We start from the raw sequence: 14,431 nt of genomic DNA on the forward strand, positions 1-14,431 counted from the left end.
AATATGGATGCTTAGCCATAAGAGAACATCTTAATATATCATTTTATGACCTATGTATAAAGTACTTATTCAAAACATGTATTTAATTGGAACTTGTTAGGTTGGTCAACTGTTTAAAGCAACTTTTGGAAATATGCTTATTCAAGTTCTTGCTAAGACTACTGAGATGAGAAGACTGATATCACTCTTATGTATGAATAGGAAGCTTCAGCCAGCAGTCAGTTAGTTAAGCTTAGCACAAAGGCTGGAAATAGGTGGAAAAAGCTAGCCTGGCTTTGTCTAAGGTCAAACCAGCACCTCTTGAGCTCATCTATTAACACAATACATCTAATTTGTTTAACCTGTACAACAACTGATGTGAAAGAATGTGTTTACAATATTAAGTTGTTGACCATATCTTGGGCGGGAGCAGTGACTGTCTATAGTTTCTACTTGAACATGTAACCTCACACCGATGGCAAGACCATCATGTCTTTGGCTGTGCCAATGTGCCGCTTGTTATATGGTGGCAAAGGCAGGAAAACTTAGCTGAATGGCGTGTAGATGGCATATGAGGCGGCAGGTATGATGTTAAGTCCCCATCAGCAGATAATCAAGATGCAGCAGGTGGAGGAGAAGCTGTGGCAAACTATTACTGAATGTTTTCACAGCCTTTAGAAGTTGTTAGAAACATTACAGTACCTTTTATTTTTAGATTCAGCCACTACATGCCGTGTTAAATACAATTTGTTTGCCGTGTTTCTGAATCTTTATTCTTTAACTTGCTTTTGGTACATGTAGAATTTTGTTTACGTAAGTGCCATATACAATTTATGTAAGTGCCATACGCGGTCATACTGACAGGAGGAGTGGAAAGCATGCCTGATTGGTATTGTGCTGGTCCATTGACCACTGGAGGACAAAGAGACACCGAAGCAAAACTGACAGCAATACAAGCTGGGTGTGCTTTACGGCTCATCGAGTGTTTACGGCTAACCTTTAAGCAGACGATCGCATACTAATGTTATCCAGCAGATACACAGCAACATTGGCACTGGAGTCTGTTTTTGGGCTCCTGATGAACTCAAGTCCAATAATTATTGGCCTTTTAGTTTGAATCTCCTGAGAAAAATTTCTTGAGCAGTTAGATGTTCGGCTTTCTTCCGTTGTCAGTGGTTTAATTCACTGCTGTTTTGTACTGGCAGGAAGCATACAGTCGATAGCAAACTGGGAGTCACTATTAGTGTCACTTCCAGTTGTTTTAGATTACAGTGACATCACACTGTAATTAACAGTACTATAGGTATATTGCCTACAGCAGAGGAATCTCTTACCTGGCCATAAGAAGAAGCTTCAGTGCTGGTGCTGGGCGGGGCCTCTCTCTTCACTTCAGGAGCCGTCTCAGGAACACGAACCCTCACAAAGTTGATGACATGGTGCAGATTGGAAAGGAGGTTGGTGCCAGGGAACCAGCTGTCGTGGCAGTGCTCCTCAATGCAAGGCTCCTGGACGCATAAGATCATGTAAGACAATGATGGGCACTACATGTCTACACAGTGAGAAGGAGAGTGGTTGTAACTCAACAAACATATCTTACCTCATCCACAGTGTTGTCTTGAACCTGGTTGTCCAAGCCCAGCTCGATCAGGTACAGCACCATACAGAGCACATGCTCGGACATGTTCTGATGATCCATCCAGATCTAGGACATATCAAAGTATTAGATTTAACTGAAGAACAATAAAACATTTGGCTTGACATTTTGCATTTGATGAAAAATATTAGGGCTGAACAGTTAATTGAAATATCATCGAGATCAGAATATGGCCAAGTGCAACATTCAAGTCAAAACAATCATCAAACAATCAGTCATTTTTTGATAAAGGTAAAATGTATGACAAAACAGCATTAAAATGAGGTACTGTGGTGTCACAGACATGCCATGCCCTACAAATCTTGTTTGTTTTCAATGTTTTTTTGACACAGATCCAAACAAATGACACATCATCATGATTTTAATAGTTCATAATAATATTGTTTTTACCATATAATGCAGCCTTAAAGGGGAATTTCGGTGTTTTTAAACCTGGGCCTTATATTTTCATGTTTTTGTGTGTAAATGATGCTCACCAAAAGTTTTGGAATTGATCCAGTAGATCACCTTAGCTGACAATCTTAATCGCAATCCTTTGGGGCAACTCCGACTGTCAGAGATATGTCCACTTAAAAGTGTTTTTGCCACTAACAGGCTCCGGCTGTTATTCCAAGTGTCTGACAACATTATGGAAACGATTCCGATGGAGACAGACCAGCCTTTTTGTAACCAGAAACACAAGTCTTGTCAAAGAGAAGTCTTGCTATGAAATCTCACATGATGAGTTGTTACAGTTGTTGCCTCATCTAGATTGTCAAAATCAGTGTTGCAGCAGCCAGCTGAGGCAGTCTCCTGGACCGATTCCAAAACTTTTGATAAGTATGAATCATTTACACACCAAACATGTAAATATAGGGCCCAGGTATAAAATAATTTCCCTTTAAAAAACAATTTTCATTGTAATGGTACAAATATCATCCACCATGCCAATGTTGTTATAGTGTCATTGCTCACCTGTCAGATCTTTTGTTTTGTTGTTTCTACATTATGCCTCATCCACACAATAAGTTTTGTTCACTTTATGCTTCACCTCCTGCACTTTTCTAGTCTTGTATTGTACCAATATCTTGTAACATGTCAGCAACAATTAATCGCTGAGTCATATTACCTGTGCACCAATTAAAGATGGCAAACAGAATCACTTCTAATTTAGCTCAAGGAGTAAATTAAGATGCAGGGGCAGCACTGGCTTACACCACATGAATAGCTGTTGAAAGGCTCACCTTGTATAGAAGAGTGAATATGACAATGTGCAGTGTCTTGCAGTGCAACAGCTTGATTAGGCCTTTGTAACACGGATGCAGAGGAGTCCTCTCCTTGTACGGCGGCCATGGGTTGCCGGTGTGGATGCCACACTGTTTCAAACTAGGTGACATCATCACAACAAGAACAATCAGTAACACAGTGATTGCCACACATGATGGCATGTGGTATCTTACAGGCAACACAAGGCTGAATTTCCACATAAAGTATGACGATGAGAGAAATAACAGTCCGATGAAGTGACACTTTACATTGTTCAGAGTAATTCACTGCACAAAAGGTTTTAGTCTATGCAAGAGAACAGCCGATGGGCAGCGCAGTCGCTCACTCTATTAGTGATGATGGGATCGTTGTTATATAAAACCAGGGCCAGCCTGACAGGCAATCCATCATATTCAAACAGTGTGAATGAGCAACATGAGGCTGTAGCAGACTCTGAAGGTGGCAGTGGCAGCTTCAATATGTCTCAAGGAGAAACATGCCTCAGTTTCATCTGGTTTGTAACACAAAAAATGTACAGTGTGTGTAAAAGGAGTACAATTAACTACATCAGTGATCTATCCGTACTTTCAATTACAGCTATACCAATTAAGGCCAAGCTAAAATCCCATTACAAAAAGGTTATCTTCCCAACTACTATTTCAAACGCAAAAGCACTCAGTGAGGGACCCTTTCGTTATAATTAGCATCTTCAGGCATTGCAGCGACCTTCAAGAAAATTAACCCTGAGGTATCTCCTTCACCTCCACTGTCACATTAGTCCTGGGAGACGTCCGTACCACAATCAAACAAGAAAGATTTCCTCAATTCTATTACAATTTAGACTGTAATATTGATTTTTCTCGACAGCTCTCTAATTGGAACCAACTTCAGCACCTGGTAGACCTGACCTTTCTTATCATGTCTCTTTGTGTGCAGGTGAGAGAGGCGACCCTACGACACTGAGCAGAGCCTGACGCAGGTTTTGTCATGAATACTCCCAACAAATGAATACTGTCAATCAGAACCCAAGAAAGTAAGTAGAAATGTTTTAATGAAACTCACTATTTATTAAATACCTAAATCATATAAACTACCCATCTACTTGGGGACATCAAGGCAATAGTGTTAACTTACAATGCTGAGTATCTGTCCATTGCTGACTGGACATCACGCCGATAGACCGTTCTGAGAACGACCATGATGGGGTCAAACTCCTTCTCCCACACCTCCGCTAGATGAGAAAAAGAAGAGTTGTTTTTTAACCTCCACTACAAAGTGACATTGATTCACTGTCTTCCTAGTTCACCTCCTCTGTGTTAGTGGTGTAAGCCTGCCCCCCAGTGGCCAGTTAAGGACTAATTACATAGACCCAACACTTAAGACATTCAGCCTATTCACATCTCATTTACATCATCATTTTTATTAATTTCTATCAACAAATTTGAAAAAAAAAAAGTGTGTGGTTTGAAATAGATTACATTTGTTTAATCTCTGTGGGTTGGGTAAAATATCAATTACACAAGTAGGCATTGAGCATAGGTTTGTTTTTATTATGTGTCGTACTATATCAATACTATACAATTAATATGATCAATGCACCAAAGACTACTTAAGAATAAAGATTAGGATCTATCTTAAAATGTTGTATATATAAAAATACACCGCTTTTCTTACTAAAGAACAATAGCAATCTGCATCTGTACATACACATATTTATTTGTATGTAACACAAATAAGGACATTTTGTTGATTTGATGGATTGTTTTAAAGTGAGTTCTGAGCCGTGAAATAGCTAAAAATACTATAATTGGTTAGAAAAAAGATTTTATTATGTTTTTAATTCAAATACAAAATATAGATCTGTGCTTTGCTTAATATTACATGGTACACTGTATCATTTATTTGCAGTCAATTTTGAACACCTAATTCCCTACAAATCGCAGTCCTTGTTACTGATAGCACTACTGTTGTCCAGTGGAGGGCAGCAGACAGACATCTACCTCTTGATGGGAGGTTCATGCTCTTCCCAGATACAGATGGCTCATTCCATGCCAACTCACCCAGAATTCAGAACTTTTCTCAGTTCATGTCATTTTGTTTTTTTTAAAGAATTCATGTTAAAACTTATCAAATTCATGGAACCATGCAAAATCCTGTAGCTGTACTCATTTAGCACCTTGCCATACAAAAAGTTTCAAGGAAATTAAAATAAATCTGCAGTCAAATATATATTATAAAATGTGTATTTTTTATGCAGAACCAAATAACTTCTAGATGTGATAGAACTACATTAATACTACTGGATCAAAATCTGATTGCAAGAAAGTAAAAACTGTGAAAAGTGGTGATATTCATTTTTGAACACGACAGATTTTTAATTTGGGTAAAAAATTATTCATTGGGTGTTGTAACCAATCTGCAACAACTATTTAAATTAATACTTGTTGCCATGTATTCTTAGGGTTTCTCCGATGTTCAGGACAAATTTTGACACAATCCAGTGAAAAATTAGCGATTGGTGAGTCTTCGAATACACATACAATGAATCACACAAATGATGAAAATTTAGCTCAGAGAGCCAAACTTAAAAAAAATAATAACTAAAAAAAAGTATTTGGAGTACAACTACATTATTTTAAAAAGGGTCAAATGAATTTAATTTAACTTTTTACATTATTATTTTTTTGAGAAAATCGATGACGTGAACTGGGAGAGCCGCGGTGAGCTGGCAATGGAATGACCCAAATCTTACTGTGTAGATGTCACAACGAACCAGAGGGTGCTCAGCATCTCAGTTTTCACCAGAAGCTTCTGTGACATCTTTCACTGCACTCTCCAAAAAGGTTAACAGGTTACTGTGACAACTTCACCACAAACATCCTACCTTTAGGTGTGTACATGCCCTGCTGCATGGAGCCTCCAGGCTCAAACACCGGTGCTTTGAAGTCGGCCACAGCAGAGAGCATCTCCTCAAAACTACAACTCCCTGGAACAATGCCGCTCTTTGGGTTGGGATTCTCAGGAATCTAGGAAAACACTGTTAGGGAAAAAGACTGTCATGGATGACTGAATTTACTTGAATGCATTTGTTAAGTGTTGAAGGATACAAGGTCTAACAGCGCGCTGTGTGTACGGTCATTCATACACAACTGGGAGACCATCTCGGCCCGAAGGATCTCGTCATCCGTCATCCCTGATAGTGAGAGTGAGAAGAAGAATGTAAGGACAAACTGACAAAGATTAAAACCCTAAACTGAATACTAAGAAGCAGAAGTGGAGGCTGCGTGCAAATATGTTAAGTATCTTTCAGTCAGTTTAAGCGAGAGTCCTCATTCTAAGCAAGAGTCCACTTTTTTTTTTATCACTGGTAGTTTCTCTGTGTTTGGCAGGAGGATTATAAAGGAGGGATGGGTCATTATACAAGCAATTTAACCATCACTGCCCTGAAATGGAGGAGGGTGCCCTGCATTATAGCTTTCCTTTGCAGGTATTTTGTATAGTGTTTAGCGTATAATTCATGGAGGAGTGTCAGTGTGGATCTGTGTGGCATTATTTTTGGATAGGATTCAGAGAGCCTCACTCTATCTCCAGCATAAACAAACATACTTTAGTGCAAATACTGTTGTCAGCGAAAAGAAGCTCTCCATACTGTAGGTGTGGTGAACCTGAAAAATGTCACTAAACAAAAAGAGTTGGATCAACCCTGACTATTTGACTGACTCGTCATAATAGAGAAAGCTCAGATGTTACTATTCAAGATGGCTCCGTTCTATTCAAGTGTTCCAGTAACCCATGACAGTTTGACAGTGAGCCAGCATACACAATACTTAAAACTGAAGCAGCCTAATTGAATTTATCTATGACTTGTCAAAATGACTTTTGTGAAAAAAGACAGATGATATTGTGTGCTTTACTGTTAAACAGTAAGATTCAGACTACCATCACAATCTAACAGCCAAACGTCACAGTCCACTCACTCTTTTTCAAACATAATTATATAGGGGATACAGATGGGTTTCTTTCTTTGGCTTTGTAGTTTGGTCAACTACAGGAATTACAATAATAAACTGCACCTCACTAACCGACCAATAACTCTTACCCCCCTTACAGCTTGTTAAAGACAAAGCAATTACAATTGTGACACCTTTGGCATAAAGATCCACCCTCTACTTTTAATGTAACATTTGGAGAATGTCATAATTTTTGGGTGACCAGATTTAATAATTTTGCCCAAATAATGCAGCAACACCTCAAGCATCGACCACTAAGTCTCTGTCTGTGTAAGATGCATGAATAAGGATTTTCTTGAAGGATAAAACAATAGCACAAAATGATATATGTTGTAGCACTGTCATGTCACTTCAGAAATGTATATCTGGCAAACATTATGCATAATATGGTTGAAATACAATTGTTTTGAGGCTACCATTTCAAGATACTCCAACCACATGTTTAACTAAACATTCAAAAAGTACATATACAGATATACAAACCAAAAATAGAGATTTTGTCACAAACTGCCAATTGGTTTTTAATTGGTAATTTAATTTCATATATAACTTAATACAGTTACTGCTATTCTTGATTTACTGCAGTTGAAGCCCTTAAGTATTGGTGCATCAGTCAGAAACTTGATGATGTGTGTCAAAGGAAAAGTCTAAGAAAATAATGACATCATATGCCAAACATAGACACTAAAGTACATCATTACCTCAGACAGCAAACACATTACGGTCTTTATTATTAATGTACTGTAGGTTTCCTTTACTTTATATAAGCTGTTTCTTATTCCCTGTAAGTTGTGTGCATCCTCTATCATACCACTTACCCAAATGAATGCGAAGGCTCGTCAGTATGACCAGGAAGGTCAGTGCTCCTTCAAGCATTGGCCTCTCCTGCTCAGAGTCTAAAACAGCATTCTGATGCTGAGACGCCATGGTCAACAGGTCAACCACTTTGAACCTGTGTGAGAAAGGACAGTGCTATTCCTATATGTTGAATTACCACATGTAGATACATTATATGAATGCATGTGCAGGAGTCAGCACGTACCTCTCAAAAACACTTGAGATAAAGTAGTCTGGATCCAACCTGGATGCACAAACCTGAAAGAGAAAATAAAAAAAAAAATAGGAACGAACAATCAAAATAACGATTATTGCTAAAACAACTACATTACATGAGCAATCCTTACAGTATAGTGGGGACTATCTGTGATAAAGCAAACAAACCTGCAGCAGATAGATGTCTGGATCAATCATGGAGTTGCAGAAGTGTGACTGCACGTAGGTCATCGCCTGCCCTTTGATCTGGAGACCATTCCTGACCCACATGTTGCTGTGGATCTCTGACAGGCATGCCTACACTCATACACAACAATGTTTTAGTTAACCTGTGGTTGCAGACCTGGAGGATATTTACAAATGACTAACAACACAAGAATCTGTTTCTGGGCCTCTGGTGTTATACCTGGATTTGGAGTGGATGCACCATGATCTTCATCAGCATCTCTTGGTCAGGCAAGAGGCTGTCCAGGTCCAAGCCTTGGCACTTCACAGCCTGAGGATTTTTTTTCATCAAATAAATTTAAAACACATGAAAAAAACAATAATATCCTGCTGAAATAGTAAGAGAGTAAGAGTAAGTACTGAAGAGTAAGAGGTTCCGACATACCTTACTGAGGAACATGGCATAGTAGCGGTGCAGTGGCAGGTGAAATGTCACTTGATTTGGAGCAGGCTGTAAGAGATATAAGAGCCATGATGAGAAACAGGCAAGGAGGAAGTATTTTCTTGTAAATACAGTGGTATGGCTTTTACATTTACCTCGTCAATGAAGCCAATTGCATCAAACCAGATCTGCAGGGTCTCCAAGCAGTAGCGCACCACAGTTTTAGTATATTCCTGTGTCTCCTGTTAAGACAATTTAAAATCTTTAAATAATTCATGTATGGTAATACAGTAAGTACATGCAGCTCTGAGGGTTTACAGACGGGACTTACTTTGACTTTGCAGTGTGTTAAGAGACCCCACATTGGTTGTGCACAGGCCTCAAGTTCTGCTGCAAATGCTGCATAGTATGTCTGAGACTCAAATTCCACATGTTCATTCAGCTCCCGCTTATTCAGGTTCATACCTATGACGGCAGGAAATGGTTTGAAAGTCATCACGTTACATGGCTTCTTAATGCTCAAATGAGAAAACAATCGAGGGGGGGGGGGGGGGAATCACAAAGATTTAAAATGTGTGCTTGGAAAATTCAGTGTAGAATTCATTACCTATAAATATATTTTCTGTTCATGCACATTTTAAGATGTCTGCATGCATGTGTTTTAGCATATTAGCAATTTCTCAAATGTGTCTGATGAAAGCCAAATAAATCTCTTTTAAAACACCAGAATTCAAAAGGTAGAGCAGTGCAGCAGTCCTGCATACAATGTAGTAGGGACACTTGTGAACAGAACGACAGCAAATGGATACTCCAGCACACCAGGCAGGGTTGAGTGTTATTTTTAGGGTCATGGTAGAGTACACATGGCAAAGAGTCACACAACCCAAAACTCACTTTTCCCTATGGGGCATTATTATCAGTAGATGACAGATGAAGTCTGACAAAGCATAATGTTGGTAAATAAAGTCTAACTGAAAATCTGCACAAGCAGGAGCAATCATTTAAATCAACTGTTTAAATCTGAAATTATCAAAGGTAGTTTTACAGCAGACAAATATTTAGTTCTGCATTCAAATTTTCTATTTATTGTGAAAAAGCTTCCATAATTGATGCATGAGAACAAATAAGCAAACAAAGGTAGTGAGTAGCCATTAAGTAGCTATTGAACGCCAATAGCTACTCAGGTTAAAATGTCTTTGAGCGAGCATACTGAACCTCAAACTCTGCCTCCATCAGTGTGAATGAGAGGCACAGTGAAGCACTTTGTCTTGCTCAGGTTAAAAAACTCTGTACTATATGTGCAGCTGATCAACCCTTTAGCCATCAAACTATGACTTACCTTGGAAAAATGACACAAAGCTCATCCACAGCATCAACAATGAGTGGTCCTCCAGGAACTTTTTCGCTACACTTTGGTGTGAGAGGATGTTAATAAAATCACTAACTAATGGCCAGTAGGTGTTGTTCTTCAACAGAGCCTCACTGCAGTTCACTACAACATGGCGACTGTTCTCTTCATCTAAGAAGGGGAAAAAAACAAGAGAAAAGGAAACACACAAAGATTAAGTTAAAAGCATTTGGGCTAAGTATGTATTTAGTTTAGAGCTACAACAATTAATTGTCAACTATTAAAATAACCACCAACTACTGTGATAGTCAATTAATCGTTTTAAGTAATTTTCTAAGAATAACAGCTTCTTGAATTTGAATATTTTCTGGTTTCTTTACTTCTCTGTTGACAATCAACTCAATAACTTTGTGTTGTGAACAAAAGAAGACATTTGATGACGTCATCTTGGGCTTTAGGAAACAGTGAATGATATTTTTCACAATTTTCTGATATTTTAATGGACCAAAAAACAAAATCGATTATTGAAGTGATGGAAAGATTAACCGATAATCAACATTTCTGTTAGTTGCAGCCCTTATTGAGTGATTTAAAAAACTATAACATCAAAACAAAACAGACAGGTACGTAAAGAAAGACAACACACTCACAAGTTACACAAGTCAACACGTGGCTGCCAATACAGAGTAATACTTGAGACTGTACTCAAAAATTAAAAATTCAAGCTCGTTTCATGAGACAGTCCAGAGGGATGAAACATCTGTGCATCTATATTTCTGCACTGAGAATGTTTAAAAATACAAAACAAAATTAACAGCTGCATTTTACTCTTTTGAAATATTTCACGAGCTTCATATATAACCCATTTTACCCTACAAAAAATGAGAAAATGCAGTCTTTATGAATATTGAGTCAATGATGAAGCTCTAACATAAAAATAATGACCTCCTGGTATGATGTCATCCTTGCCCAATAGCCCAATCCAAGACACAGAATCTTTTTAGGGGGTGCATACAGTTTGACATTTTGAGTCATGACATCTAAGCTAAATCTATAAACTTGAATATCAGTTTCACCATGCATGCTGCCAAAAATATTAGTGATCAGTCTGCAAAATCAGCCATCGCTTCTAAAGAAACTGATCAGACAATCTCACACTGTTCACATGGGGCGTGTTGTGGTGACCCAAAAGGAGAATTATGTCAGCCACCAGCTTCATATTGACGTGAAGGGTTCAATCAGAATAATCCGAAACATTGGGGAAACTTACCCTGAAGCTCACTTTTAATAAGGCAACTCTCCATCATGTAGAGGAGGACTGTGACCATGATGTCCAGCAGCTGACACTCCTCGGTCACATGTCGAGCCAGCTCCTCGTTGCTGAACAACTGCACACTAATATGTACAATGCGGTTGGACATGGTGTCCGACTCGTGGCTTTTCATCAGTGTTTTCATGATGAATGCATAATGCTGAACAAAGGTTTTCGTAAAAGTGATCTGTCAGACAGGATGAGAAAAAAACAAAAGTAAGCTTACTGTTCCAACATTTTGGCTTGTAAATGCTTGCAGGCATCATTTAATTTACCAGATAGTCTATACTATGACATGCAAAGAAACTATATTGCAACAGAAGGCCAGACATGCATCTGTAATTTGCAAATAAATGTTAACATGGTAAGAAAAATTACCTTGTAATCTTGATCTGGCAACATGTTTAGTAAGAAGGTGACCATCTTCTGCGGAAACTCATACTTTATTGTCCAAAAGAGCAACTCCTCCAGAAAGCATTTGTGCTTCAGTGATTCAATAATACACGGGTCTGGGGGAAGAAAGGGCACATAATGAGAAAGGGATGTTTATGTAACATATAGTAGTGCATTACATTGTCTTTACATTTACCTTTGGTACTGCTGCTTAGCTTAACCCTCTTCCTCTGTCCAACAGACTGCCCTGCATCTTGGTCCTCCTGAGAGAAAACAACAAAAACAACATAAATTTTAATTATCTCATCAACATAAAGTTCAACAGCAACTGTAGATCAGTTAATAGCAAGTTAAAATAGATGCAAAATGTTCATTTCAGGTTACAAAAAAAGAAGAAAGAAAAGTCCAAACCATTCTGGTATTGATTAATCATTTAATTATGAAAGGGTCAAGTAAAAGTCCCAAATATTCACAGATTATACTTATGGATGAAGCAGGATATCAATGTGGGCTCTGGTAACGTTTTATACATTTAACAGACAAAAAATATTAATATATTAATACAAAATGCCTGAATAATCTTTTAGTTCCTAAAGTGAACTTAAATTAAAAATGGCTACAATTGGTTATTCCACGTCTGGCACATACCTCTTTATTAGACTCATCTGGGCTCGCAGGTGCAGTGGATCCTAAGAAAACCAAGAAAAACATTTAGCTGCAGGTAGCATCTTCAGCCACTGGCCAAACACATGCAAATACCCAAAATATCACAGATTGCAAACTGACAATTTGCTCAGAGAGTATTAAAAATAACATGTGACACACTTCCTAATTACTTCCTAACTGATCACTTCCTGTTCAGTTTCTCTAGAAATAACTGCTGAGGTTTGTGCTGTTTGACGATGAACTTTATTTATCTAAAACAACTGATATTATGCATGAACATTACCTGAAAAACCTATGCTATAGAGAGCACATTTGTGCAATTCAGTACAGATCATTAGATTGTTTTTTTATTTATTTAGCATTTAGTATAATAAGATTACGTTTTACTTTCTGTTTGCTTGCTGCAAAAGAGAACTCTAACTAGGGTTTTAAACGGTACAAGATTTTCACGGTACAAAAATCATCTTATAAACTATCCCAGTTTTATGGTATCAAGGTATATCCTATTACACAATGATTATTATTATCATAATTTACAATGGCCCATAAAAAGGGGTGAAACACAAGGGTTGTTTATTATAATTTCATAAAATATTGTCTCCTGACAAACATGATAACATTTATACAGTAGAATTCAATAACGTTGATCAGCAAATGTACATGGGATGATGACCGTCAATTTTCATACACAAAATAACTTAGACCTATATGGCTTAGACCTTCAAAAAAAGTTGTGATGTTATCTTACCCAATAGGACCATTGCTCCTGCACCTCCTTCAGCACCAACAGTGACATCAGCATTAGCACCTTGGGCTTTCTCCTCCACAGACACCAGACCTGAATTCTTCAAGGCTGACAAATACTTGTCATAGTTCTTTTTAGCATACAAGTTTTCCTCTTGGCCTGCAACAATGAAGCAAAACAGACATTGCAACTATTACTGTAATGTCAAAATATGGGGATGAAGAAAATTTCATCACAAGCACATAAGCAGTGAGACCTGTACTTGCTATTCTACGACAGGGTACCTGGCTTAGATGAAAAAAGAGACAAATAGGCTTTCAAATTCCTTGTAGTTCAACCAGGAAAGTTATAAATTCCAGTATTTGCATTTCTTTTTTCTTTTTTTTTTAAGTTATGAAAATGTTCACTGATGCTTAAATAAAACCAAGCTGACTGTCTTTTCTACATGGGAAGTAATTCTAAAGCACTGGGAACAGAATACAACAAAGAAACAACAACAAAAATCATTACTTCAATCATTAAAAAAAATATTAACTAAAACCCACATAAACTCAAGGGTAGATATTTACCCATGCTCAACTCCTTGAATGTTTGCTGATTGGTCAAGATCTTTGTCAGTACAGTCCTCATCGCTCCTCCCATCTTTGTGAGCTCCTCCAGGAAGGAGATCTGAGGCTCCAGCTGCTGCAGGACTTTCTGTAGATCTCTCTCAGTTGAGGTGTCTGGTAAAGTGAGATAAGAGATATGAGCATCAGTCTCAGTACATTGTGACATACTTTTGGATGTAAACAGTTGTATAACGCTGATACCCAGCTTGCACATCAGATGTTGTTTTGCACTGATATGCAACAGGAGATCTGTATTGTACATAAAATGTCAAAATCAAAATAAATAAGAGGGTATGGAATACTTTTGATAATAGAGTTTTGAAGGACACAGACAGATTTAAAGTCATTTTTTCATTGTTACAGCTTTAGTTTAGGGCGGTCAGGAGTGTTTTCACCTGGCTCAATGTATCCATCTCTCAGATACTGTATGATACACAGGATAAAGCGAGGAAGAACCATCTCAGACATCAAGAGAAGATCTCGAGGTATTGAGGGGACATTCTCCCCTGTTCTCAACCGATGCCGTCTGCAAAACCTGTCAGAGAGAAAATAAACATTAATGTTGCAGACCTCTCACAAATACTAAAGCAGCCATTTCAGTTTCTCTCTCTCTTTCACTGCTTATATAATCTATTTTTGTTTGAATTCTTCGGCAGCTTACACCACTGTAACAGGTTACACCAGAAACTAAGTACATTTCAAATAGAGGCTCCATAATAGCCCTGCAAAACACGGAAGGTTGGGTTTACATGTAATTTTATCTCTTTTTTTTAATAGATGTACTACATTATAGATGTCCAGTAGACTAAAT

At 37.9% G+C, this 14,431-nt stretch overlaps 1 protein-coding gene across 2 annotated transcripts in view; it reads right to left on the reverse strand.

The window, feature by feature from the left end:
* ubr3 (ubiquitin protein ligase E3 component n-recognin 3) overlaps positions 1-14,431 on the reverse strand; it is a 47,907-nt gene that overhangs the window by 31,540 nt on the left and 1,936 nt on the right. For both annotated transcript variants that reach the window (XM_073473361.1, XM_073473360.1), the window contains exons 2-22: positions 14,016-14,155; positions 13,582-13,734; positions 13,016-13,171; positions 12,250-12,290; positions 11,798-11,864; positions 11,587-11,717; positions 11,167-11,395; positions 9,888-10,067; positions 8,880-9,013; positions 8,704-8,790; positions 8,552-8,617; positions 8,348-8,437; positions 8,110-8,238; positions 7,931-7,983; positions 7,707-7,840; positions 5,986-6,071; positions 5,763-5,904; positions 4,013-4,109; positions 2,857-2,998; positions 1,577-1,681; positions 1,314-1,484 (exon numbers count right to left, since the gene is read on the reverse strand). In XM_073473361.1, coding sequence (XP_073329462.1) covers positions 1,314-1,484; positions 1,577-1,681; positions 2,857-2,998; positions 4,013-4,109; positions 5,763-5,904; positions 5,986-6,071; positions 7,707-7,840; positions 7,931-7,983; positions 8,110-8,238; positions 8,348-8,437; positions 8,552-8,617; positions 8,704-8,790; positions 8,880-9,013; positions 9,888-10,067; positions 11,167-11,395; positions 11,587-11,717; positions 11,798-11,864; positions 12,250-12,290; positions 13,016-13,171; positions 13,582-13,734; positions 14,016-14,155 — 2,533 coding nt within the window. The remainder of the gene's footprint in view (positions 1-1,313; positions 1,485-1,576; positions 1,682-2,856; positions 2,999-4,012; positions 4,110-5,762; positions 5,905-5,985; positions 6,072-7,706; positions 7,841-7,930; positions 7,984-8,109; positions 8,239-8,347; positions 8,438-8,551; positions 8,618-8,703; positions 8,791-8,879; positions 9,014-9,887; positions 10,068-11,166; positions 11,396-11,586; positions 11,718-11,797; positions 11,865-12,249; positions 12,291-13,015; positions 13,172-13,581; positions 13,735-14,015; positions 14,156-14,431) is intronic.

Source organism: Pagrus major, chromosome 9 (genome assembly GCF_040436345.1).
Source record: "Pagrus major chromosome 9, Pma_NU_1.0".
In the NCBI taxonomy this organism is placed as follows: Eukaryota; Metazoa; Chordata; class Actinopteri; order Spariformes; family Sparidae; genus Pagrus; species Pagrus major.